The 27615-nt window shown below is 34.4% G+C and overlaps 5 protein-coding genes and 1 long non-coding RNA gene across 13 annotated transcripts; 3 read left to right on the top strand and 3 right to left on the bottom strand.

Annotated features, from left to right (window-relative positions):
* Positions 1–271: 271 nt before the first annotated feature.
* LOC133681778 (autophagy-related protein 8C-like) lies at positions 272–1956 on the top strand. Of its 3 annotated transcripts, none has more exons than XM_062104913.1 (6): positions 272–420; positions 510–569; positions 726–781; positions 867–919; positions 1459–1577; positions 1672–1956. In XM_062104913.1, the coding sequence occupies exons 2-6, from the start codon at positions 533–535 to the stop codon at positions 1764–1766; spliced, it is 360 nt and encodes a 119-aa protein (XP_061960897.1). In that variant the 5' UTR covers positions 272–420; positions 510–532; the 3' UTR covers positions 1767–1956. The 3 variants fall into 3 exon arrangements, with proteins under 3 accessions (XP_061960897.1, XP_061960898.1, XP_061960899.1); XM_062104914.1 differs by having other exon boundaries at positions 296–420; positions 515–569; XM_062104915.1 differs by having other exon boundaries at positions 310–420; positions 524–569.
* A 395-nt stretch (positions 1957–2351) lies between these two features.
* LOC133681780 (uncharacterized) lies at positions 2352–3796 on the bottom strand. Its single transcript, XR_009836559.1, has 2 exons — positions 3621–3796; positions 2352–2779 (listed from the first exon to the last, which is right to left on the bottom strand). It is a non-coding gene; the product is annotated as an uncharacterized LOC133681780 (long non-coding RNA).
* A 4247-nt stretch (positions 3797–8043) lies between these two features.
* On the bottom strand, positions 8044–10548 carry LOC133682882 (membrane metalloprotease ARASP, chloroplastic-like). Of its 2 annotated transcripts, none has more exons than XM_062106429.1 (2): positions 8900–10548; positions 8044–8360 (listed from the first exon to the last, which is right to left on the bottom strand). In XM_062106429.1, exon 1 carries the CDS (start codon positions 10406–10408, stop codon positions 9065–9067), a length of 1344 nt encoding a protein of 447 aa, XP_061962413.1. In that variant the 5' UTR covers positions 10409–10548; the 3' UTR covers positions 8044–8360; positions 8900–9064. The 2 variants fall into 2 exon arrangements, with proteins under 2 accessions (XP_061962413.1, XP_061962414.1); XM_062106430.1 differs by having other exon boundaries at positions 8044–8301.
* An 818-nt stretch (positions 10549–11366) lies between these two features.
* Positions 11367–14305, top strand: LOC133682482 (5'-adenylylsulfate reductase 3, chloroplastic-like). 5 transcript variants are annotated; one of them, XM_062105830.1, is made up of 4 exons: positions 11367–11655; positions 11812–11950; positions 12882–13584; positions 13699–14305. In XM_062105830.1, the coding sequence occupies exons 1-4, from the start codon at positions 11556–11558 to the stop codon at positions 13924–13926; spliced, it is 1170 nt and encodes a 389-aa protein (XP_061961814.1). In that variant the 5' UTR covers positions 11367–11555; the 3' UTR covers positions 13927–14305. The 5 variants fall into 5 exon arrangements, with proteins under 5 accessions (XP_061961814.1, XP_061961811.1, XP_061961813.1 ...); XM_062105827.1 differs by having other exon boundaries at positions 11367–11685; positions 11785–11950; XM_062105829.1 differs by having other exon boundaries at positions 11368–11685.
* Positions 14306–15132: 827 nt separating this feature from the next.
* LOC133682483 (aquaporin SIP1-1-like) lies at positions 15133–16350 on the bottom strand. Its single transcript, XM_062105831.1, has one exon. The coding sequence runs from the start codon at positions 16207–16209 to the stop codon at positions 15484–15486; it is 726 nt and encodes a 241-aa protein (XP_061961815.1). The 5' UTR covers positions 16210–16350; the 3' UTR covers positions 15133–15483.
* Positions 16351–21592: 5242 nt separating this feature from the next.
* LOC133681581 (L-ascorbate oxidase homolog) lies at positions 21593–26008 on the top strand. Its single transcript, XM_062104665.1, has 8 exons — positions 21593–22097; positions 22185–22294; positions 23115–23385; positions 23504–23606; positions 23701–24046; positions 24386–24751; positions 24829–24907; positions 25508–26008. The coding sequence occupies exons 1-8, from the start codon at positions 21942–21944 to the stop codon at positions 25703–25705; spliced, it is 1629 nt and encodes a 542-aa protein (XP_061960649.1). The 5' UTR covers positions 21593–21941; the 3' UTR covers positions 25706–26008.
* The last annotated feature ends 1607 nt before the right edge of the window (positions 26009–27615 follow it).

Here is a 27615-nt window from a genome sequence, read left to right as displayed (position 1 = left end):
TGGTGTATTCGTGGGAAAAATTTAATTTTTTTATTTAAAATTATTTTTTATATATTTTTAAATAAATACACCACAATCACGCTTCTAGATACAATCACAGAAGAAAAAAAATGTCTTTTCAAAATATCTTAATAGCGCAGCTTTCATAGACCACAAGTTACTGTAAATACTAGCAGCTACCAATTTATTTCAGATCCAGGCCGTAAGTAAATAGATAATTATAAACGACACCGTCTATCTTTAATTCACATGGGGTCCACACAAAGGACTGTAAAGGATAGACAACCAAAATAATAAGAGTGAAGAAGTTTCCCTTGCTTGCAGCCTATTATTATTTACTATTATTTCCCCTTCCTTTTCTCTCTCTCCCTTCCTTCCTTGCTTCCGGATCCGAATTCTGAATTCTTCTTCTCAATCTCGGTACGTTACGTTATAATCTTACTCTGCTTTTCTTCTTTGAACAATTTATTTTTTAAATTGACCGGAATAAGTTTTTTCCTCTTAAAAAGAAAAGAAATTGCAGATCATCGCGATGGCTAAAAGCTCGTTCAAGATGGAACATCCTCTCGGTTTGTATTCAAATAATTCTCTGATAAACCCTAACTTTTGTTTTTTTTTGTTGTGATCTGTTTCAATCCTGAATAGTCGATTCATCTAGGGTTTAGATTTTGATTTCGGTGTGGAATTATTTAAAGATTGTGTTGTGTTGGATGGATGGATGACAGAAAGGAGGCAGGCAGAAGCTGCTCGCATCAGAGAAAAATATCCTGATAGAATTCCTGTATGTTTGTTTTTAACCCCTTTATTGTGTGTTCGGACGGCATGTCCTTTAGTTTGAAGTTAATATAAGTGATTAATTTTTGTAGGTGATTGTGGAAAGGGCTGAGAAGAGTGATGTCCCTGACATTGACAAGAAAAAGTTAGCCCTCCAAACTTTTTATTACCATGAATTATAGCTGTTAGTATTTTCTTTTTTGTAGAGTTATTTTACTGTTAAGTGAGTAATTGTGACTGTATACTTAGATATCATGTATATTGGTCATATGCAGAGTCTGATTTGCTGTTCTGAAGGAATAGAATGGTGTAATTTCTACATGTTACTCCTTCACCCTTACATTTATTGACCCTGAAATTGAATTTGTTAAACATGCGGTGAACATTACGGATTTGGGGCGTTATACCCTTTGGCTCCTATTTTGTTGTTGTGTGTTCTAAATCATGCTTAGGTTACATAAATGGCATGCGATTTATCTGAGATCAAAGCTTACGTGCTCATGTATTAACATCCTAGCTAAATGGTAATGAGAAACATAAATCTCTTTAAACTCTAGGTATTGCTGCATGGTTGGAAGGTGCTTAGTAGATTTATTGATGTGTGCTAACTAGCATATTTCACATATTTTCGTTACTTTGTTTTTTGTCTTAATGGAAATTAATTTGTAACTTTGGGATGAGTAGATATTTGGTTCCTGCTGATCTCACTGTTGGCCAATTCGTGTACGTGGTCCGAAAAAGGATTAAGCTCAGTCCAGAGAAGGCTATTTTCATCTTCGTGAAGAACATTCTACCACCAACTGGTGAGATAACATTTAGTGCATTTTGATTCAAAAATTTATGAACATTGCCTGTGTTACGGACCTTGTGACGTGAAAATTGGTTGCATTGCTGCAGCTGCCATGATGTCAGCAATATATGAGGAAAACAAGGATGAAGATGGGTTCCTTTACATGAGCTACAGTGGTGAGAACACATTTGGGGTCTATTGAAATGCTACAATGGCACATCTGTGTGTTCGAGCCATGCAAAAAAAAAAAAAAAAAGGAAGAATCTAGATTACTTGTAAATTCTTTACTGCCTCGGTTGTTTGCTGCTGTCTCCAAGTAACATTGGTCTCTGACTTTCCCTTTTATCTTTGGATAATTTGCTGTCTATATTAAGTAAATCACTTTTCTCCAATTTGCGTTCATGGCTGTTTATGTCAATTCTGCGCTGAGTGCATGGCTTGCGGTTCTCCCTGTGTTCTGGTTGATTTTGGATTATTTGCCTTACTGGTTATTTTACATTGATGCATGAACAAGGTCTCTTCAGAAAAAGAATGAATAAATTAATAAACGAGGCCGGGAATTGTTGGTTCTGATGATTTTCTTTTACAGTTTTTACTCTGTCAAATCAACCCAAACGACGTTGCTTTGTGCTGTTTCTGCTGAAAACTGTCACCAACTGGCCCAAAGACATGGAAGTTTGGTTGGCTAGTCCAAGAAATCAAATGACAAGGATGGCATTTGACCAAATAATTCGAGATCGGCTTAATTGAATTTTGAAGAGTTCGAAAGGGATCTTTCGCATAATGATTAAAAAAAAAGAACATTTTTCATTTTTCATTTTAACAGAAAAAAGTAAGGAATATCGTATATAAATGTATCTCCATGGATTTGTAGATCATCCTGTCTAGGTCTTTTTTTAACCCCTCCGTTACCATCCAGCCTATTCCAGTATGCCATTTTTCAGAGCTCTACAAATTATGTTGAAGTCTTCTTCTGGTACTTGTTCTTGACCCATTTGATACCCACCGAAGTTCCACTCTTTACCTTCTGAGCAGCTGTCTTGGCCTTGTCGAGTCCTGTTGAAGCTGCTGCCTTGACCCCCGCCATCTTCTTGCTGGCGTTACCATTGTTATGCCCTATTTTCGCCATGAATTTCTCATCGTCTTCCTTGTTGAAACTTCCTGAACCCCACTGATCAGCCCAGCCTGGCGCCTTGCTTCCCATGCTTGTATTTTCTGCAGTTGTATCATAAAAAAGAACTGGAGTTAATTCCAAGAAGAAGAAAAAAAAAGAATGAACTGGAACTGTAGTAACGTAAATTGCATGACACTGCACATCATGCTCTCGGTATCATTTCATTTAGAACTGACATGGATCGTATGCTTCCAGACCCATAACATTATGAACACAACGAAACTCCAAATCTACCAGTCAATACAGAAGTCATCTCCAGCCTAAATTTATGTTTTGGCAAAGCCCAATTCCCTTTACGAACAGAACCAATATCCCATCTCTCAATTTTATTTTTTTAATATTAACAGATCCGATCCAAAAACCTTAAATATATAATCTTGAACCAACTATGGAATTCTGTAATTCATCAAAATGATCAAAGAAGAAGAAGAAGAAGAAGAAAGAACAGCGATTTAGTTCTCTATTTTGCGTAGATCGTGTAAACATGAAATATGTACATGCGTGTCAATAGAGAACAACAATATTGATAAGTATTTGTAACAATTTTAATCACAATTCAAGGATAAGAATTCAATTTTTAAGAGAGATGCAGTTACAAATATATTCAAGAATCTTATAGGCATCATGAATCTAGACGAACAAACTATTAATTCGACAGCATAAAAAAGGAAATGAGTAATTTAAACAATTTGTATAATTAACAAGAGTTCATCCAAACAGCATGACTGACAGACACTCTATGATTACAAAGTTCATATATATATATATGAAAAATGAAACGTCGATCACATGAAGAACAGAAAAGATTGAGAAATGAAGGGCATAAACCATTAAATGAAACTCTAACCCTTGAAACACACAGAAGAATCTCAGAGAGAGTACCTGGGGAAAGAGTTTGTGAGGAGTGAAATCAGCTGAATGTGATGCGAGGGTTTTTTTATGGGTTTGGATAATATCAAATTGGTTCTTGGGAAGGTTGAGAGAAAGTGCGAGCGTTTATGAAAATGTTTTGGGGGATCGCACGTTTTTATTCGTTGGCTTCTTAGCTGTATTACACGCATTCCATGTCTTGCACCGAGAGCTTGCTTTATAATGCGGCAATATATTTTTTTAAAGTATTCTTTATTTTAAAATATATTAAAATAATATATTTTTTATTTTTTAAAATTTATTTTTAATATTCAAAACAATTTAAAAATATTACAAAAAATTAAAACAAAAAAACAAACCACGGGATTAGGAAGTCATACCTTTATTTTATTCTTTTGAAAAAGTCATTTGTGACCCTTTCCCCCCCTTTACTCAATCTCTGTTTTCTCTCCTTTTCTTAAATTGTGTTTGTTTGGTGAAAAATGTTTTAATAATAAAATATACTTTTTTTTTAAATATTAACTGATAGTATTCACTAAATACTATTATATATTTACTAAATTAGTATGCAATTTCTTTTTATTTGATCATATAAATTCTTAAATTTTATATAATCAAGTGTTTCTGTTAGATTTCGTTAAATATATATTGATATAATTGTTAATTGACATTATATATGAAGAAGTTTTATTTTCTTATATATATCATGGGGACATATTTAATCAAGTTAAATAAGATTAAAAAAAATAGAAATTTATTCAAATTAAAATAAAATAAGAATAGAATATTATTATTTTTCCAAATAAAAAAAACGTAAATTGACTCAATTTTTATCCATATAAAAAATTTAATTATTAGTAAAAATTAATAATTCCAGATACAAATTTATTGTAAAATTAAGTTTTTCTCTTTTTTTTCCGGTTTCCGCACCTGATTTATCATTTCGGGCCTCAATTCTTTGAATTCTAAATTTGCTTAATAATTTCAAAGGAGTTGATCATTAATTTGGAAAAAAGAAGAATGCAACTGGAAAAAATTAAAAAAAAAACTTTGATGATAAAAAAAAAAAAAAAAAGAAATAGCAACCCTATTTCACGTTTTAAAAACGTTATTGAAGAAATTTAAAATTTTTTATTTTTTTCTTTACTTCAAATTAATATTTTTTTTATTTTTAGTTTATATATTAAAAATAAATTTTAAAAAATAAAAAATATATATTATTTTAATATATTTTAGAATAAAAATCACTTTAAACAAACTATAATAATCGCAATCCAATCACACCAGACATTAAAATGTTGAATTAGCTGGCACATAAAGCACGGGGAAAGTGTTCAATTCTTTGATCCAGGCGGAGGAAACCCGTCAATGCGCCGTCGAGCGGTGGTCTGTTTTTTAGAGTTTCTTACTTTAGATGCGAGGAACCCTTTTTGGATTTGTTGCTCTTGTATTCAAGATGGTAATTTATATCTTTAATAAATTGTTTCGTGGTTAAATCTTTTTGTCAAATTTTAAGTCAATAAACAATAAAATTATTAAATTACTTTAAATAAATGCAAAGGAAGGTTGACTTCATGGTCAAGGAAGTTTGCAATTTCTTAACCTTTTTGGTTTCATTCCTCGAGTCAATACTCGATAAAATTATTATTATTTTTTTAATGTACAAGTAGGAAATACATTGATTTAGTCTGAATTGACATGGAAATTAAAAGAAATGTTTCTTTTTTTTTAAGAGGCCAAGATTCTCACTTCAAAAACATAGAAAGATATTTTTTTGAGATGACAATTTTTTTAATTTAGGATAAAATGATGCTTGTTTTAGGGGGAAAAAAGAAATTTTTTAAGCTAAAGTTGTTCGATAGCATATATTTATTTTGATATTTGTTACAATATTTCACAAATATTGACAACCATATATTTTTATGTGAAATATATAAATAAGTTAATAAATATAGATATAAAAATTATACGAAATTAATGTGACATTTTAAATTTTAAATATAAATGTCAATTTTTTTATTAACTTAGCAATTAAAAATCTTATGATAAATTTATGTGTGTTTATGATTATTTTAATTCAAATAGCAAAACAAAAGGTCTACCTATAAGAGTCAATTAATTTGATTCACAACCCAACATAGTATAACTACTCCATAAATTTAAGTAGTATTTATTTACTATCCCGAAATATAAGAAATATAAGAGACAGAAACAATAAAAAAAGAAAAGATAGAATGAAATAGAAGACAAATATAATTGTGTTTAGTAATGATATACAAGATAAAGTGATTGTTTATATATTATATTTGGTTGATGGTAAACAAGATAAAATAAAATATAAAAAATCTATTTTACCCTTATATATTTTAAAAAGTAGTAGATATTGTTTTCTCAACTTTAATTTATATTAAAAGCTGAAATTAATAATAATACAACAATCTTAGTTATAAAACTCGGACTGACCTGACAGGTCAATCCGGAACCTGGTTGGCCCAAGACCTGGATCAGTCCGAGTTTAAGAAAAAATAAAGGAAGGATTGACCCAACATTACCCAGTTAAAAACCCTAATCGACCCGCAACTTAGTCGACCTGAGGTAAAACCTGATCAAATCCTGGATAAAAAAACCCAATGAATTTTTTTGGGTTAAAACAATATCATTTTGATCATTAAAAAAAATCTTGGTAACCTACTCGATTTATTACCCGAGCTTTGCCCCGAATTAAATTTTAAAATTATGATAATAATAATTTTTTATTCTTACGTATAGATAATTTTAAAATTTAAAATTTTATACAAATATATTTTAAAAATAAAAAATAATATTATCTATGAAAACTATTTTAAAACCGGAAATCGCAACCTTTCCTTTGTTCCGATATAAATATTAGAATCATTTATCTCTCCTAATTTCAACATCATTTTTACCTCCAAACCACAGTTTTAAAACCCGAACCGGCCCAGCGGGTCAACCCGGGACCCAGCCGACCCGAGCCTAGGACCGGTCCGGGTGGAGACAAAAACCCGTTGGCCCGGTGAAACCCGGTCGACCCGCCGGGTCGACCCGGGACCCGGCCGACCCAGGCAAACCCGGTTGAGACCCGATCTCTTTTTTTATATATATTAATAGACATTAAACGACATCGTTTTGGCCGACCTTTTAAAAGGCCAAAACGATGAACAATAACGAAGCAGAATTGGGGGACACATTGATCACAAAGCAAATCTAATTAACAAAAGATTCCATCACAACCAATGCAGCTGCAGTCTGGTCTAGAAGCTTCTGGCTCTCTTCTTTGGTCTTGCCAATTGGGATTTTTGCGTTTCGAGTGATCGATTTGCCCATCGAAGTTGAAGTGAAGGGAGTGAGTTGGTTACAGAGGAAACTCCATTCCAAGGCTTTAAGGGTTTCGAGTTGGAGTGAGCGAGCTGGAGGAGTGAGTTTCGGTGAGTGTGAGTCAAAGGGTTTTGTTAGGGCTTTGGTGGAGAAGGGTGGTTTGGTGGTGAAGAAGAGAATCGGGGATTTTTTAATGATATAAAGTGATTGGAGAGTTCCATTAATGAAAGATTTTTTAGGGAGAGAAGGAAAGGGATGGGTTGTTTGGCATCAGCTTATCCTTTTCATTTTCAGTTAAGAAACTACTGAAACTAGCAAGCTGGAGGAGTAAGTTTCGGTGAGTGTGAATCAAAAGGTTTTGTTATGGCTTAGGTGGAGAAGGTGGTTTGGTGGTGAAGAAGAGAATCAAGGATTTTTTAATGGGTATGAAGTGATTGGAGAGTTCTATTAATGGAGGATTTTCGAGGGAGAGAAGGAAAGGGATGGGTTGTTTGGCATCAGCTTATCCTTTTGGGTTGATCCGGGTTAACCCGGATCAACTCACCTGACCCGTGACCCGATCATTTGACCGGATTAATAACCAGGTCGGGTTTCAAAACTATGCTCCAAACACACTAGAATCATCCCAACAATATCTAAATATTATTTTTGAACTTCAAAACATGTTTTAGTGTGTTATATATATATATATATATATATATATATATATATATATTTTGACACACATAACACACACGAACATTTCTCTCTCCTCTCTTTTCTCTCATCGATTCTCTCTTCTCGACATATAAGGACTTAGTTTTAACACAAATAAAGTTTAGGGACCATTCCATACAAACCTCAATCTTCTGTACATACAAGGACCTCATTTTAACACAAATAAAGTGTACAGACCATTCCATACAAACCTCAAACACCAAGGACCAAATTCAAATTTACAAAAAATCACTATTTATTTGTAAAATCGTTTTGAGTAAAAAGGGCTAAAAACGGTGCCGGTAGCTAGACAGTGCATAGGTACGGTTGCAACCGTTCATTATCTTTTAGTTTTTCTTTAATCTTAATTCTTCTTCATCCATCCTTCCACCAACAGCAATGGTTATCAGAAGCTGAAATATGCAGATTTAGTTTTTTTAACAAAATGCTACCTTTACAAGCTCAGTAACCTCACGGACCAAGTACATGGATAATAGAATTGATCATCCATCAAGCAAGGTATTCTAAAAAAAGATGATCCCCCATGCATGTATCTGCATTTTAGCACATCTCAAATCAAGGGCCTTTATCTGCATGTTGATATATCATGCCCCCTTGTTATCAGTCCCTGGTGCTGCGAACTGTGGTGGATGCAGGTGCTCTGATGAATGGTTTTCAGCAGTTTAATTGAAGCACAAAAAACAAGGTGTTGACAAGTTCCTGCTAGTTAAAATTAAACGAGAATAAAACATGCATAAGATCTTCATCTGTCAACTTGTAGAATACACGCACTGATGCATGAGCTAAACACACAGACTATGATTCAGGTTTCATTCAACATGCTCTTGCTTCATTCTGCTGATGCTTACTGGTGGACACTCCTACTTAACACCCAGATGGGTCTATCAGAGATGTTAGAACCGAATCAAAACTCGTTTTTTTGTGGTAGAGTTTTCAGAATAAGCATTGTTTATCCTTGGAGAACCAAAACAAATTATACCAACAAGAAGTTTTCTATCTATATATTTGACTTCTTCCTGGTACAACCAACAAAAGATATTACTCAATGGGCAGTTTCCGTTTCATTCCAAATGAGCTAAATTAGCAAGGAGCAACTCTGAAAGAATGAATTTTCTTTAGATATCTTTACAGAATTTTGGGTATGGAACTGTATAACCCTTCTTAGTGCTGCCATAATCATTTAAGAACTGTGAGTCACATAATTACAAGAAAGATCCAACATAAGATGATAGTCATACCATTGGAAACAAGTCACGAATACCTTCTCCAAAACCGATTTCGACAAAGGAACAAAGAGTCTTACGTATTCTCCCCCTTGAGACATCATCATCATGCAAACAGATAAGAAACCAGCTCCATATACCACTCCAACTCATTTTTTATTTGAAGGCCTTGACAAATTATCACAACATATCTTTGATGAAATCAAGGTTTAGGGTGTCCCGAACAATAAGAAATAGTCCAAGGAGAATAACAAGCATGATCCCGGATGACATTATCCGCTGCTCTATTTCTAAAGGGAGCTTTCTCCCACCCCTCGCTGCTTCTATGAGAATCAAGGCCAAGGAACCCCCATCCAAAGCAGGTAATGGAAGGAGATTTATCACTGCAAGATTAATATTGAGCACGGCTGCAAATTGGTAAAGTCCATCAATATTCGACCTTGCAACTTCTGCACCAACAGCAATAATAGCAACCGGACCAGAAACCTTACTAGCTGATTGAGAGAAGTTTAAAAAAGTTTGTTTCAAGCTATCCACCACATTGGATGAAAGACCCAAAAATTCTTTTCCAGCAAAATTAAATGCCTCCAAGATGTTCTTGGCTACAACCTTGGTAATCTTTACATTGGGTGATAATTGAACTCCAATTTTACCTGTTCCATCAAAACTCTCATCCGGGGTGACGCCAATCTCAAAATCCTGCTTTCCCCTCTCAACCTTAAGCAACACATTCTTTTTAGGACTACTCTTGATGACACCAACAACCTCGGAAACCGCATTTGGCCCAATTTTAGGCAAGTTAGTTCCATTGACAGCAAGAATTACATCCCCGGGAAGCAACCCATCTCGGGAAGCAGCGGAAAAGGCTCGAACTTCTGGAACAAGCACCCCAGGAAAGGCCTCTTGCACAGGCAAACCAACTGATAATACTTGAACAAAGATTATGGCATAAGCAAAGATAATATTAGCAATAACACCAGCTGATATCACTATCGTTCTATCCAATATCGGTCTGTTCTTAAGCAAATTCTCATCATCTACAGGTATATCACTCTCTGGATCATTATCAGGAAACCCCACAAACCCACCCAGAGGAAAAGCTCTTAATGAGTACTCAACGTTTTTTGCACTAAATTTAGCTAAAACTGGACCAAACCCAACAGCAAATTTACTTACATGGATACCCTGTAGATAAGCAGCAAGAAAGTGACCGCTTTCATGAACAACAATAATGGCTGTCAACACTCCAGCTGCCTCTAAAACAGACTCAAAGTTCCCCAAGTCAAATCCAGAAACAGCGCATGACCTTAAGTCCAACCTTTTCCCATGTGGGCATCTACTGAAAAGGTGAGTCTTGGGGTGAAAACTAAGGTTTGATGAATAGCAAGGTGAAGAGGGAAGAGGTTTAAGAAAGTTGGTTTTGGATTTTAAAGAGGATGGTTCTAAAACGGGTGACTTCGAGTTGGAAAATCTTGGAAGAGAAGATGAAGGGGGTAGAGGAGAGGAAGAGAAGTTTATGAGCATGGTTCCTTGAAGGGAGGGTTTAGGCTAATGAGAGGAGGAGAAATGGCAAAGAAGGGAGGCAGTGGTTGTGGATAATTCATAGTTTTTGGGTCTGTGGAGGGGAAGTAGAGTGATAAATGTCCTCCTTTTGTTTTGCTTCCACACAAATGTGTTCTTGCTTGCGTTTTCAGATGGACATCTGTGGTTCATTGGTGGAAGATCCCAAGCCTCCAAAGACCCACTCACAACATCAACTTCAGGCCCAATGAAGATCATTTTTTTTCTTTTTCGTTTTTAGTTTCTTCTTGAATTTTTATTTTTCATTTATTTATTTTTAGATTAACATGGATATTTCAATTAGCTTTCATGTACCTTAACTAATCTTACAGATCCTAAAATTAACAATTTTATAAGCTTTTAATGACCCTAAAATTTATAAGACTCAAACTAATAACCTTTAAAAAATAAATTTTAAATTTGACTTATATTCTTAATGTTAATTTATATTTTTTTTGATTTAATCAAGCTTCATTAGGTTATATATATATAATGAGCATGCATGCTAGAATAAAAAATTAAGGGTAAAATATATAGTATTGACATCTTGGTTTAAAATATGAAGTCATTAACTTCATTTGGACCAAACTTTGTCCAAGATTTTTTATGTTTTGACTGTTTAGACCGAATCATATATTTAAATAGGACGTTACTAATACCCAAATAAATACCACACCTAAATAAATACGGCACCAAAAATGAAAGAGAGCACTGACCTCAAAACGCATTATTTTATTTAACTATACTTAAAAAAAATATATATATTATTTTAATATATTTTTAAACAAAATACATTATAAAAAACAAGAATTTAATCACCCATGAGCCAAAAAGCTAAACACAGGAGCAGGTTGGTGGCATCATGGAGTCCATGTGTTACGTACTATATGTATGGTTACCGATTTGTTTTTCCTGCCAAGTGAGATTTTATGTAAACTGTGGACTCTGGAGTGACCAGGTTCAATGAACCTGAAACCCCACTGCCTTTTCAAGCTCTCTTCCTGGAATATATATTCTTCAGCTATCAGCAAGACAAAGACACGGAGGTTTTAGAGAAAGGGCATGAGTTTTGCGTTGTGTTTTCTTGTTTTTAGAGGGACAAAGAGTTCCAATGTTTTCTCATGATCATGACCCTTCATGCTGCAGACGCTTGTGGCAGTCGAGGTTCACTACCAGCTTCTTCTGTTCAATATCTTTCCATGAGATCAAAGGTCACTGCCTTGTGTTTTTCTTCTTTTTCGGTATGTTCAGACCAAAAGGTAGAACTAATATTTAGTTTTGTAATATTCAGTTTGGCTCTTCCCATGTACCTCATCATCAAAGTTTCTGTTTTCATGTAGTTCCTGAGGCTCAACTAATTGTTGCAGAGATAACTGAGAAGGCTGAACTTGAAGGTGTAACAGAAGATTATGGCAAGCTGGCAAAAGAACTTGAGAAAGCTTCTCCTCTAGCAATTATCAACAAGCCCCTTCAAGATTTTATAGATGGCAGCGCCATTTCTTTCAGGTACTTTGATGCCATGCCCATATCTCTCAATTAGTTGGATATTTTTAATGTAGATATTTAGATAAATTGTCAAAAATCCAGGAGATATAGAAGATGTCGCCTGAATTCCAATTCAAAAAGAAACATGCATGCACAAGGAACATATATACTTCATTGGTGAAAGATTCTGCACTGACCCTAACAATGGCATGTGGGGTCGTTGCAGCAGGAGTTAAAGTATATGTAGTTCTAAATGTTGAGAATGAAAGAAGAAGATGTTAGGTTCAGTAAATATTTTTGTTAAAATAAAGGGTAAAGAGCAATCGCAGCCTGATCTTTTTTCAAAAGGGAAAGTTTTTTGTTGGTAAGCTATTATTTTGTTGATGATGATCATCAAAACAATTAAGAGAGCTCCCAGTTGTGGCCGATGCTTTTGGGTTGTCTTCTTTGAAATTCTTTTCTATTTTCTATTTAACTTTTTCTTTCAGCTTTCACGATTCACAGCTACGGGAGATTCCTGATTAAAAAATATATTTATCATGACAGCCAGATTAATTAAGCAACCAATAATGATCGACAATGCGATCTTAACAAGATCATTAGAATATATATCTTAATGCAAACGTCAGCTATTATAGAGTCACGCTTCTAACAGAAAACGATGTGAATGGAAAAACGCGAAGAGTAGAGAAATCCTTGGCAAGATTCTGAAAAAAAGAATAGCATTAAGGGACAAGCTGTGTATAAATTGTACAAAGTGTCGTTGTCTAGGTATTAATTAGGTTTAAACGAGGTCAGTTTTTTATGCTAAATATCCAGCCCTTCCATTTGAATTAATGAACCTTCAAGAGAGACAGTGCAGTCTAGTTCTTTGGTGGAAGTACTGTTGTGGAGATTTTGTCACAATGCCTTTCAGTATTATGAATTGAACACAGCATTTAAAATCATGCAGTGGAGCTGAGGATGTGTCTTTGATACTCCAATCGGGGGTGTTTGGCCTGGACACAGGGAGGTTGAACTCACAGACCGACAAACTCTTGGATGATATGGAGAAGTACTACGGCATGGACATTGAATACATGCACCAAGAATGCTGTCAAGTGCTACAGGTGAGACCTCTTAGAAGGGCCCTTAAGGATCTTTGTGCTTGGATCACAGGCCAAAGAAAAGATCAGTCTCCTGGCATTAGAGCTAGTGTTCGTGTTCTGCAAATTGACCACCCTTCAGTTGAAGGAATTGGGTGTGGAACCATCAGCCTCGTGAAGTGGAACCCAGAGGCAAATTTGGGCGGCCAGGCTATATGGAACTTCCTCCGAACCATGAATGTGCCTGTTAATAGTTTGCATGCTTTAGGATATGTCTCAACTGGTTGTGAGACTTTCACGGGACCGGCCCTCCCCTGGCAGCATGAGAGAGAAGGGAGGTGGTTGTGGGAGGAGGGCAAGTTGAAGGAGTCTGGACTACATAAAGGAAATATGGAATCTGAAGATGCGCAAATCAGTGAGCACATAAATGGAGTTGTTTCCTTTACAAATGTAAATGACCCAATTGCTGATGTTTTCAACTCCCAAAACTTGACCTCTTTGAGCAGGGCTGGGATGGAAATTTTAGGCACGTTAGAGAACAGATCTGAGCCTTGGCGTCACTTTTGCCAGGTAAAAGTTCATTTCATCAATAGCCTCTAGCTGATTGCAATTGTTAATTATTAGTCCTACACATAACCAAGTTTCATTTCTTTCTTTTTGCTTTTTCATTTTTTGAATTCACAGGCCATGGAAGATTCATATGTAGAGTTGGCAGCTAAGCTGGTGAGTGCTAAGGTCAAGATTGGGAAGTTCAGGGTAGATGGTGAGCACAAGGCAAATGCAAAGCAGAAACTTCAGCCCAGGAGCTTTACCACTACAGTAATTTTCCCTGCCTCCAGGCCTATCAAATATTCCTCGGAGAAAAGGGACATTGATTCACAGTTAGCTTTTGTCAATTCGCTTCAATGGTGATGAGCATGCTCAGATCCATACTTATCCATTTGCGAGAAACTCGAGTCTAGAGCATAGAACAAAAACATGGAGCAGGAAAGTGTCAGTAATCTGCACATCCATCCTACTACTGCTTTCATGGTGATGTCCTTCACAAAGATTCAGTGTTCTAGCATTTGTGGTGAGATTGAAGAGTTCCCCTTTGAGACTTCAGATTTCCTCATACTCAACCATGGATTGCAGTCCGTATTATCAATCCATTACATTGTTTCCTCTTTTTTTTTTTTTTTTTTGAAGAAATCAACTTCGCTGTTAAATGTAGTAGCTGAGCCAAACCTAATATGGAGTGTGGTGCCTGAAAACATTTTCTTCTTTAATAATACCATTACTTGTACCAAAATCTATCTATGAGTTCACTATTTGTGTATTTTTATTTTGCTTTGCGTTCACAATCATAAGATAAAAGATCCCAATTTCATATAAATTCCATTGGTGTTATCATTTACTCCCGTTACTTATCTGAAACTTGCATCCCTGCTGTGACTTATCGACTCTTTATATGGTCCGTCCACTAGGGCTTTGACTGGTTGCTTGCTTCTAATAATTTTCTTCCAGGCAAGGAAAAGAAGCATAAGACTGAAATAAAGCTCCTATTGCCAATTCTATCTCAAAACATGAAATGACTAGGCTTTGGGTTTGGGTGGACTGGACAATCCATGAATGCTCAAAACTCACAACTTCAAGCTACATGCATAATTCATGGCAGCGCCAAAAACAAAACTGACTGCTTGACAGGGACAACGCAGGCTTCTAAGACATTTGCTTTGGGTTTGGGTGGACTGGACACTCCATGAATGCTCAAAACTCACAACTTCAAGCTACATGCATAATTCATGGCAGCGCCAAAAACAAAACTGACTGCTTGACAGGGACAACGCAGGCTTCAAAGACATTTGCTTTGGGTTTGGGTGGACTGGACAATCCATGAATGCTCAAAACTCACAACTTCAAGCTACAAGCATAATTCATGGCGGCGCCAAAAACAAAAATGACTGCTTGACAGGGACAACGCAGGCTTCTAAGACATTTGAGCTTTGGCAACTCAAAGAACTAAGCTTTTTCCTCTACTTTTTCTCTCCTCCACTCTCTCATGGATTCAGCTAGTTGTTATTGTCTAAATCAAAAACAATGAGAAGGGCATTGAATATGGGTATTTCAGATTCATGATTAAGCAATTGGCGTTCCTACCACTTTTACATGGAGGATGAAACCCCATCAACAGTGACTTTAGATTCAGTGAGCAATACAAATTACAAACATCGACTGTTTCGAGGTTTTAAGCCCCAATAAAACCCTCACTCTCCATTGAAATCCTGGGTCTGCACAAACCCATCTGAAGCCACAAGTAGTTAACATGAAGAACAAATCACCTCAATTAAACAGATCAATTCTTGAAGGTGCAAAGATAATCTCAAATATTCATAATCGAGGCACTAACACTCGAAAACACACGACATTATTGATGAAAATCAAATACTAATATTGATTGGTACTACATCTATGATCTATCCCCCCTCTTCAGGCTTTCTTGTCCTTGATTGGTGGTGCCTTGAAAAGGAATTTAGAAATCAAAGCAGCTAAAGTTGCTCCTATAAAGGGGCAAATCCAATAGACATAAAAGAAATCCCAAGTGGTGTGCCTATTGTTCAAATAAGCCCACCCATAAGCATTAGCAGGATTCATTGAAGGGCCGGTATACTTACCTCCAGCCATAACCAGTCCCACAGTGGCCACAGCCAGCAACCAAACCTTCAACACAAAGTTTTTAGGACCCTTGAGCAAAACAAAATGTAAAGCAAGACAGATCAAAAAAGTCAACACCCCCTCAGCGATTGCCCCTGTATGCAAGTCCACCTTCAACGACGGACCACCTCTGAGCACATACCTGTACTGTTTTGGCATCACTTCCGTAATTGCCATGGCACCAGCAACCCCACCAGCTGCCTGAACCGGAAAACGCAAAGCCATGGACATGAGAGATGCATCAGGCTTTAGGCCTGCTGTGTAGAGAGTTATGGTTGTAGCAGGGTTGAAACTGGCACCACCACAGGCAGCTCCTATCAAGCTGAAAGTTAGCATAAAAAGAGCGGCTACATTAATGGTTATGAAAAGACCTGCTATGGACATGGCTTCAACACCCACATATGTTGCTATGATGGAGGAGAAAACACCCAGCAAAGGAACGCTGAATACCCACATGCATGTCAAGATTCCATCTACTATGGCTCCCATGACTGCTCCCATCTCTCTCTCGTTTTCTCTCCACCTACCCAGCTGAACAAGAGCTCTCTCTCTCTCTCTCTCTCTCTCTCTCTCTCTCTCTGATTTAATCTTCCTAGTTCCTCCTGTATGGTCTGAACTCTGAAATCAAATAGAAAAAGACAGCAAAAGGAAGGAATATCAAGTTTAATATAAAAAATAAACAGAATTGATTATTTAGCTAGGGTTTTTATTTTTGAGTTTTAAAATTACTTTTCAAAAAAGTTTAAAATTTTATTTTTATTTTATTTTTTTATTTTAAATTAATAATTTTTTTATTTTCGAATTATTTTAATTTACTAATTTTAAAAAATAAAACAAATATTATTCCAACATATTTTCAAATAAAAAACACTATTATAACTTCATTTTTAAACATCCATTTAGCTACAACCAAACCTTCCACTAACATTTTATAAAGGCAACCTCATTTTAGGAGAAACCTCAAATTAACCCTTAACTTATTATCAATTATCAATTAAACCCCAAATCTTTAGATTTTATCAATTTTACTTCAAAATGTAATTCACAGTAAACAATATAATTTATTTATTCATCCACGTCTAATGGCGGTTAAAAGGAAGTTTTTTACTCTTTTTTCCCCCTCGAATTCTAGGAAAAATTTGATAAATCAAAAGTTTTGAAACCTAAAAATCGAAAATTGATGCGGTAGCTTTTTGAAAAAATAGATATTTTTTAATTATTTTTCTTTCTTCCTTTTCAATTGAGTAATTTTATCTTTCTCTATTTTTATTTTATCTATTTAATATTAATAGATTTTTCTAGTTTTTTTTCTATATATAAAAAAAGATTGTAATAACCTTTTTGCCAAGTAAGACTTAGATTAATAAAAATAAAATATTTTAGAAGTCTCACTAAGTTATTGTATTTTTAATCTTTAAGAATTTTAACTTATAAAAAATTTCATTAACATTCGTTCTCACATGCATCATTTATATCAGAGTTTTACAATTCTCAATATTTAATTATTGTGTTATTATTGAAAATCTTAGTGATATAACTAATGATAAAATGATTTATATAAAAATGCTAAAGACACGTGATGCGGAAGCTCCCGCGTAAAAGTATCATTGATTTTTTTATTGAGAAAGTTTTGCTTAAAAAATATTATTTTAGATGCTTTTATGGTGCATGATATTTTTTAACCGAGAAAGTTTTACCCCAACAAACAATTTAAACTCGAAAACAACTATTTTCTAACTCAGAAAAACTGGTACAAGAGCTTTTTGATAAAATAAATATTTATGCTTCTTATTTTTCAGTTTATAATTTCTATTTGTTTATTTTGTTAATTCTACAATATTAGGCTTTTCTTGTTTTCCTATTTAAAGGAATAGTTTTTCTGTTTTTTTTATTCAATAATAATCGGGTTTTTTAATTTATTATATATAAGACTGTAATAATTATTTGATAAATGAGATTTGAATGATAAAAAAAATAAATATCTTTTCATTTATTTTTAATTTTTGAATGTTTTGACTGGCGATAGGAATCAAATCGATACTGTGATGGCTAAAATAAGGCTTGTGCTTTATGGTAAGGGCCTCGTGGCCAGTTGGCGACCAATGAGGGAGAGTGACAATTGTACAGGGCATCGATTCCAAAAAGTAGCTATGTTCGGGTTAGTGCTATCTCATCGTACGGTAATATTACTTATTATTTATTTATTTTTTTAATGCTGATAGTGAAAGTAAACTGGTCGTTATTTAAATTTGTTTTTTATAAATTACCAATTCTAGAATCATTAAAAATTTATATGATTATTAATTTTAAGACTTGTGGGATTAATCGAGATACACACAAACTAACCGAACATCCATGTTAATCTAAAAAATAAATTATTTATTTTTGCTACATTTTATACATCAGTATATTATATTAAAAGATCCAAAGCATAAAAAATAATAAAAAAATTCTTGTTATCTCAATCATTTACTTGTGGATTCGAGCGATGAGAAACTTCCTTTTTAAATTGCAACATCATTTTTCGTGTTAATTAATTGTTTATATAAAATTTATTAGATGTTTTAGACTTGAAACCAACGGTTGATGTAGACGCTTACCTGGCATATTAAAGTGAAAAGAATGTGCATGAAATGCGGGTACTCACAATCGAGTACTCGCTCTAAGATGTAAAGAATGTGAAAGAAATGTGGGTACTCACAATCGAGTACTCGCTCTAAGATGTAGCCAAAGAAAGTCGTTATCTTTTGTCCAATCTCAAGTCTCCATTATTCTTCCAAAAAAGATAGCCTTCAGATGCTGAAATCTACAAAGCCCTTTCTCATACGGCGCCGTATGATGTTTTACATTAGTATAAAAATTGTTTTTTAATATATTTTTAATTTATTTTAATTTATTTTTTTACTTACATTAAAACAATAAAAAACTTAAAAATATAATTTAAAGTAAAAAAATTTATATTTTAACAAAAAAACAGGTTTAACCTTAATTCCAGACAGACACTTAGAAATCATCTTATTCTACTAATATTTTTTGGATAACCTACCTTTTATTCTTTTTATATCACATTTGATATTGTTGTAACTTTTGTTTTTTAAAGTGTTTTTCAATTAAAAAAACATTAAACTAATTTATTTTTAGGTCTTTTTCAATAGTTTTTATTTGCTAATATAAAAAAATTATGAAAATACATCATTTTGATACATTTTTAATTGAAAAGCACTTTTAAAAAGCTTCACACATCACAATATCAAACACACTCTTAGATTCTCATTATCACAGTGTCAAGCCCTGAACAAAAAAAATCTTGAAAATAATCTTTTGGCATGACAATGTCGTATGTCTTATGCGCATGCAGACATCTTATCTCAAAATAATATCTAATTCCAAAAAAAATACATTGAATTATAATTTAATTAAATCCAATATAAATCATCTCACATGAAATAACCTAACTTCAAAGTCAAATAAAACCAAATGTATTACAAGTCCAAGATCATGAATTGATATAATTATTAAAATATTAAAGTCTAGAAGTCAACTATAAGCTTTTAAAGTAATCACTTGACATTCTAAATCATCTGAAAAATAATCAATTAGATAGAGGGTGAGTGTCACAAACTCAGTAAATAACATTTCATCTTCATAGCTGGATTAATTATGTCAAAACTTATTAATACATACAATCAATTCATTTATTATATCACGATTTCAATACTTTCAAAGATTTAAAAAACCAAAAGTATATTTATAAATTATTTACAAACTTAAACAATTTAAATAAATCATTTTAAACACAAACATAGATTGCACACTCATATTCAAAATAAAAAAAACTACAATTACTCTGACCATAATAACAATGGATAATGTTTTGCTCTATGACTATGCATCAAATTCTAAATAAACTTATTTATTTATGTCAATGTATAAACCCCCAAAGTCGGATCCAAAGTGTACAGTTACTTTAACCATAGTAATAATGAGTCATATTTTGCCCTATAACTAGGCATTAAATTCTAATATAAACATATTTATAAGTGTCAATGTATAACTCATAAAGAATAAGTTCAAAGCATAATCAATCAAATACATATTCATATTCAATTGACAAATGGGTTAAAAAAAACGATATTCAAAATAATCTCCAAAACACTTTTACAATCATAAACATACTTTCACAAAACACTTGTCATTATTTACAAATTATTCATAATGCCTAATCCACCTAATTTACAAAATAAAAATGGAAGATTAAGAAAAACTCATTTAGTGTTGTGTGTGTGTATATGTATTCCATCTCAAAATAACTAACAAAAAAGATGAACAATTACTTCCTTGATAAATAGGTACAACAATAACTTTGGAGGCAAACCAAACACTCATAGCAACCTAACACTAAAAATCACCATAAACTATATGCTCATTAATATTGATTGCAATACATAAGATTGTTTCTAATTCTTAGTTTAATCAAAGTTTAAATATGATATTGGTTTAAATGACCTTCAAATTCCTTTAAAAAACCACTCAACACTAGAATCATGTTTTTACATGTCCTTGTTTTATTTTTTTGTGAAATTTTGATTTGTTTTTAATTTCATACTTGAATCCAAATTTGTGATATGTTATTTTTTTTAATTTGATTCTTATTTTTTTTATTGTTTTTTTAGGTGCTTTTGCTAAGTTGATTTTTCTTTTCAATTTCAACATTCAATAAATAATTATTACTTGTCCTCTAAATTATTTTTTATTTTAATTTTGATCTTCATTCTTTTAATTGATATTTTTTTTTACCTTTTATATAATTGAATTTTTTTTCAATTTTATCCTTCAATAATTGATTGGTTGAAAATTAAATTTCATAATTTTTCTAGATAGGAAGCTCCCAGCCTAATGATTCAGATCACGGGTTTAAAAAGTTAACATGAGTTAATATTATTTTTTTACTTATTTTCTTTTTTGACATCGTCATTCAAATTATTTTTTTTTAAATAGGCTTTGTGATTTTCTTCGCTTTCTTTTTTATCGTGTTATCTTAATCTCATGACTTAGGTCGCGAGTTTAGCGAATTAACTCAGGCTGGCTCGGATCTTTTTCTAAGGTGGCTTTTAAAAAATATATATATAATTTTGGTTTGGTCCTTCAAATTTTGGTTCTATTTTAAATTAATCTTCGTTGTTCTGTTTTGTCTTTTTATCATGTTATACAATTAGAATGATTCAGGTTGTGGAGTTTGTTCATCTTACCTTACCTCGTTTTGATTTATTTTTTTAAATCTATTTTGTTGAATTTTTTCTAATTTTATCATTCTACATTTACTTTGTTGAATATTAGACTTTGTGATTCTTTTCTCATTTGTTTTCTTTTGGTTTATCTTACTTTTATTATCTAGTTTACAAGTTTGTTATGCTAACTCAAGTTGATTTAAATCAATTTGTTTTTTTTAATCCAATCTTGTCTTTCATATTTAGTGAATTGAGCTATATTGTTTTTTTCTAGACTATCATAATTATTTTTTAATTTAATACATCCGGTGTCATTGGCTATTTTTTTACTATTTAATTTAAATAAAATTTATTTATTTAACCTAGTCTATAATCCCTATCATAAATTTTTTATTCTTTAAAACGTGCATATGATATCTAAATATTATTTTTATGTAAAAAAAAAAATATTGAACACACGACGTAACTGAAGTAAACGTATCTTAGTATCTATCCATTGCAGTATTAAATTGAAGTATCGTTTGTTTTATTCTATCCGGGTCTCCCGGGTATATTTAGAAATAGCAAAGGAGGCCAAAACTGTAATTTGAAGCATTAATATACGCCATTTTGCTGATGCCAATCAAATTCACTTCACTCGACTCAAGAAACTACGGTGGTGGACAGTATTGCTCGTCCCTTGGATACTGCAACCAGCAGTGAAGACAGCTCATTACTGCACGTTGATTTCAGCAGTGAAGACTGAGAGGGCCATAGCCATCACCTTACCTGCTACGAGATATTAACTAAATCAAGAATCTGAATCACCGACATTGTCCAACAAAGAAGATAAATTAAAGCTCCCAAAGCTGAAAAGAAAAAGTTTGACTAGTTCTCGATAAGACTTTACAGGCTTAAAGTCGACAAGGGAGTTGTTCTCTGTTGCAAGATTTCTTCTTCTCCTTCTTCCATTATTGCTTCTCAATATAACAAAGTACCGCACTACTTGGATTCTTCTGGAGAGAGATGGTAATGGGTGAGCACTATAGGAAGAACATGCGGTACTCTTTCATGCTAGCGGTGTTGTTGTTAGTGACATGCACTGCTGGGGAAGACGCTTATAGGTTCCATACATGGAATGTTACTTATGGTGATATCTATCCACTTGGAGTTAAGCAACAGGTGAGGTGACCAACTTTTTTTTTGCTTAGTTTATTTCTAATTTTCGAAGATGTTGATTATATGGAGTCTTGATGTAATTAATCGCAGGGGATTTTGATAAATGGGCAATTTCCAGGCCCACAGATTGAGTCAGTGACTAATGATAACTTGATTATCAGCGTTTTCAATAGCTTGGATGAACCTTTCCTCATCTCCTGGTTTGTTTCTCTTTATCATATTTACAAACTTCTTGAGTATCTATAAATATGTGTGTATTTTTATCCAGACTTTTCAATATCCTGTTAACGAAGTTTAAAAGAAAAGTGGGGGAAATGACTTCATTTTTTGATAAATTCCTACTATTGGAATGTCACGTTTTCTTGTTCAGTTTGCAACCATTAATGCCCTGCATGTAACTGTAAGGCTAAAGGTTATACACAGACACACACTGACTGGAACTTGTAGGCACGTTTGGCGTTGGTTTGGGACAATCTAATGATAGTCAAGGATTTATGGCTGCTTTGGTTTCCTGTGATCAAACTGGAAGACTGGAGTAAGGTTGCTTTGGCAAGCACTGTGCCAGTTATCACTGCTAACAGGAAAAACTTCCACTTCTAGTGGTATAGGACATACATAATGTGGATCACAAAGAACGTTGATCATAGATATCCAGACAAAAAGTTCTTTTTGATTGGATTGTTGAATTGGTGGTTATGAAACTTAGATCTCACCATGTAGGCTTGCTCAGATCTAGATCAATATACACTCTGGATTTTGTGTCTTATCTGGATCTCTAAGAATGGATTTTAGGAAAATTAATTCATGTCCTTGCTGGGATATGATCTGAACTCTGAATATTGTACTTACTTTCCATTAGGCAAGTGTGAGGAGGGAGATCCTATGAGTTAACCTGTGTAACGCAAACTGTAAGTAAGTAGGATTTGACTCTGATCATGCCTTTTCTTTTGTGTGTGGAAGATAGGAAATGCTTCGGATGATATTTCGTAAATAATCGTAAGTCATGTACTTCCTGCTTAGGAATGGTGTGCAGCAGAGAAGGAATTCATGGCAAGATGGAGTCTATGGTACCAACTGCCCCATCCCACCTGGGCAGAACTTCACTTACGTGCTCCAGGTGAAAGACCAGATTGGTAGCTACTTCTATTTTCCTTCACTTGGCATGCACAAGGCTGCAGGAGGCTTTGGTGGCTTCAAAATCGCAAGCCGTTCTGTCATTCCCGTACCATTCCCTCCTCCCAGTGGAGATTTCACATTCCTGGCTGGTGATTGGTTCAAGAAGAATCATAGTGTTAGTATCGTTTTGAAGCAAATTCTAACTACTAAATACACAGAACTTTAGGAAAAGTGAAAGACAGAGCTATGTATAGTGCCAGATGTACTCTTCAATGGGCTTATGTATCTTGCAGGATTTAAAAGCAATTTTAGATGGTGGGAGTGATCTTCCCTTTCCCGATGGGCTTCTTATCAATGGTCGTGGATCAAATGGTTACACATTCACTGTTGATCAAGGTAATCAATTATGAACAGCAGTTACTCCATCTTGAATTCAAACATACAGTGACGGTGTTCAAATTAATATTATTTTGCGTTGTATGTTGGCCAGGCAAGACTTGCAGGTTCCGGATATCAAACGTGGGGCTCACCACTTCCATCAATTTCAGAATCCAGGGGCATAAAATGTTACTGGTGGAGGTTGAAGGAACTCACTCACTGCAAAACACTTATGATTCCCTAGACATCCACCCGGGACAATCTTATTCTGTTTTGGTTACAGCTGATCAAGCAGCACACGATTACTTCATTGTTGTTTCAACACGCTTCACCTCTCAGGTGCTCACTACAACCTCCATTCTTCATTACAGTAATTCAGCAGGAAGTGTTTCAGATACTCCGCTTGGTGGGCCAACTATTCAGATTGATTGGTCTCTTGAACAAGCTCGATCCTTAAGGTACTTCCAAATTCCTGTTGTTGAGCTCCTCATAGGCGCAATAATTATAGCATTCATGCTGATCTTTGCTCCTACAGGGTATAGCTTGACATTTATTTGCCTAGTGGTGTTGTAATTACCCGAGATGTAGTGGTTCTGGAACTCTGAGCATTGGTCCTATTTATTTTTCATAAAGCAGTAAAATTCACTTATTGTGTTTGTTGCGACACACATGATATCCATAGTTGTTATATGATGCATAAAGGTAAGAAGAGTGTCTCGCTTTTAGTTTGCCAAGGAGAGTGTCTTTTGCATACTACAGGAGTTCTGTTGTTGATTTGTGTCCCTCATATTTATCAGGAGGAATCTAACTGCAAGTGGCCCAAGACCTAACCCTCAAGGCTCTTATCATTATGGATTGATCAACACAACTCGTACAGTTAGACTTCAGAACTCTGCTCCCATTATTAATGGCAAGCAAAGGTATGCTGTCAATAGTGTGTCCTTCATCTCTGCTGATACTCCACTTAAACTTGCGGACCACTACAATATCCCTGGAGTTTTCTCCCTTGGAAGCATCCCGGACAGCCCCACTGGTGGTGGTGCTTACCTCCAGACTTCTGTCATGGCTGCTGATTTCAGAGGTTATGCTGAGATTGTTTTTGAGAATCCAGAAGATAATGTGCAGTCTTGGCACATTGATGGGCACAACTTCTTTGTTGTGGGGTAAGTTCATCATAACCTAATTTCACCATGCATTTTATCCACTGGATTAGTTAATCTCAATGCTTTCTGATGAGCAGGATGGATGGAGGACAGTGGTCACCTGCAAGCAGATTAAGTTATAATTTGAGAGACACAATTTCTCGCTGCACTGTTCAGGTACCATACAGAATTGTTATTAATATCAGAAAATTTGTGGATCATAAGATTGCTTTCATTCAGTCTCCTTTTAATTTGGATCGGTAGCATTATAAGAGGTTTGATTGCATCTTTAGTAACATTACAACTTTTCAGAAAGCTGGAAATTTCTTATTTTAGTTTTGGGGATGCCAATTTCCTGTGTAGCCTACCAGTGTCATATAGATTTTGCCATGTTCTGTAATTGGACAAACTAAATTCTCCTGTTATCAAGTTTCAATAAGCAAAGTTTTTCCTTCAACATATTTAATAGCCCTGAATTTAAATTACTCAGCATTTTGCACAAGGCCACATGATTTCAAAATGGAAACCAGCACACTATTTCTAAACCATCTCCTTTTCCTTTTGATAGTAACATGAAGCTTCTTTTCGAATTTATTCACTACTTTCTTAGCAATCTTCTGAGTTTCAGATTACATGTTTGTTGTGAAAATTCACAATTCCTCAACCCCATCACCATGCTCTAGTCTGCATGCACTTGGATGGTCTCTCCTTATTTATGAAGTTCTCATCCTAAAAGGAAGAAGCATTTGTCATTTACAATGTTTTGATCAAATACAGGTCTATCCCGAGTCATGGACTGCAGTTTACATGCCTCTGGACAATGTCGGAATGTGGAATGTAAGGTCTGAAAACTGGGCACGGCAGTACTTAGGACAGCAATTCTATCTTCGAGTCTATTCCCTAGCAAATTCGTGGAGAGATGAATATCCAATCCCCACAAATGCTCTTCTTTGTGGTCGGGCAGCAGGACTTTGAACTCGGCTTGTATAGAGCACCATGATTGGCAGAGACTTGTCACAAAGGGCTGACAAGGTCAGATTTAATCTAGGATAGCAGATCACGAGTTATGCGAAAGGCTTGACTCGAGCCAATTTTACCTCATGTTGTTGTTCCTAGGATAGCAGATTCCCACGAGTTATGCAAAAGGCTTCACCTAAGCCAATTTTACCTAATGTTGTTGTTCTTATTGTCACTTATCCCTAACTTAATTTCATTGGATTCAATCACTATTAGAACCTGGAGTTCATTCTATAGATATATAAATATGAGTGTATGATATTTCCTTTCCCTTCATCAGCTTTCCTCACTGTATGTGGGAAACCTGAGTGGTTGTCTTGGTTATGGAAATTTCTAAAGGTTGAACTGCTGATCATAACTCTGGTTTTGAACTTTCAATCGCCCTGTCTGGTAATAAGTAAGATATCTGCTGTAATGCATGCATTTATGGTTCAGACATTAACTTCCTTCCCAAAGACCATTGACCTGCTATCCATTTCACATGCTTCAGCAACTGGAAGCATATGCCAGGTCCTCTGTTTGGTTACAACCTTAATGCATTGAGTGTTGATTTAACAGAACACATTGACTGTACTAATTTGCTTCTTCAGAGATTAATCCTTCTCCCTGTTTTTTGTCTATGTCGGGGAAGAATAAAGTTTGAAGCATATAAAAAGATTTCATCGAGTGAGAAATAAGGAGATCCCAATCTCCATTCATTTGAATTTAATGAAGGTGCATTAACTAGGCTTAAACTGTGAAAATTAATCTTATTGATCCTTGAATTATATTTCAAAGACCTTTCCATTTTAGACAGTACTGATGTAGTATCAGACAAAGAATTGCTTAATCCAGTTCGGTGTTACATGATTTATTGTAGTCAGTGGAATTTTTACACACTCAAATTCAGAATTAACTGGTGCAGATGATAAATGCTCCATGCTCAGTTAATTCAAGTAGAGAAGGGTAGTGAGCATGCATCGTTCAAGTATGGTTGCCACAGTTGACTAGTTACAAAACTGTGTTTTTTTTAAAATTTAAATTTTTTTATTTAAAATTTATTTTTTTTATATTTTTAAATCATTTTAATACGTTAATGTTAAAAATAATTTTAAAAAAATAATTTTAATATAAATTACCATTCAGAATGTTTTTTTATTAATTTCCGTTCAGAATCACGGGTTTTAAAAAAACACTGACCTGAATGATCATGTTTTTAATATAAACCACGTTTAAAATCACCGGCGATAATTACATAATTGTAACTTGTCTCGGTAGCAAGTCGAGCAGGCATGCAGCATCATTATCCTGGAAAAGGTCCTCTCTTGTAAGCGGTGACCCACTCTAGGCATCTGAAGATTACATTGAATTTTTGCTACAGAGTGCCGTGGATCTTGAAAGGGCTACCCAAGCTTTTTGACATCTGGAAATATAATGCCAATAGAGAGAAAACAGCCCACTGATGAACATGCAACTGCACAGTTGAAAGGATTCATTTTCTACGAATCTGCACTTGCTCTTCTCATCAGGAGCAGGATGGTTTGATTTAGTAGAAAAAATATAAAAAATGACAATAATTAGCACCCGAAAGACACGTTATGAGCAATATATATTGTTAGCAGAGGAGTCTTGGAAAGAAGCAGCGCTCAAACACTAAGCTGAGCATACCAGACATTGCGTTTCGCTCTGAGCGTGCCAGTGAGATTTATAAACAACAGAAGGCATATGATCATATGAATGAAGAACAATCAAACTTATAATATCAGGTTTAAAAAACATGATCAGTAGTGAACTAGAATGCAGCATAGCAATTTGGATGGCAAATCCCAACTTTTCGTGCCAGCAATCTAGCTAGCACAGCTGTTGTGATAAGCTTTTGGTTTGGCACT

The sequence above is a fragment of the Populus nigra genome, chromosome 2 (genome assembly GCF_951802175.1).
Source record: "Populus nigra chromosome 2, ddPopNigr1.1, whole genome shotgun sequence".
Classification (NCBI taxonomy): Eukaryota; Viridiplantae; Streptophyta; class Magnoliopsida; order Malpighiales; family Salicaceae; genus Populus; species Populus nigra.
The sequence above is the reverse complement of the archived record's forward strand: the minus strand, read 5'-3'. Positions and strand labels throughout refer to the sequence as shown.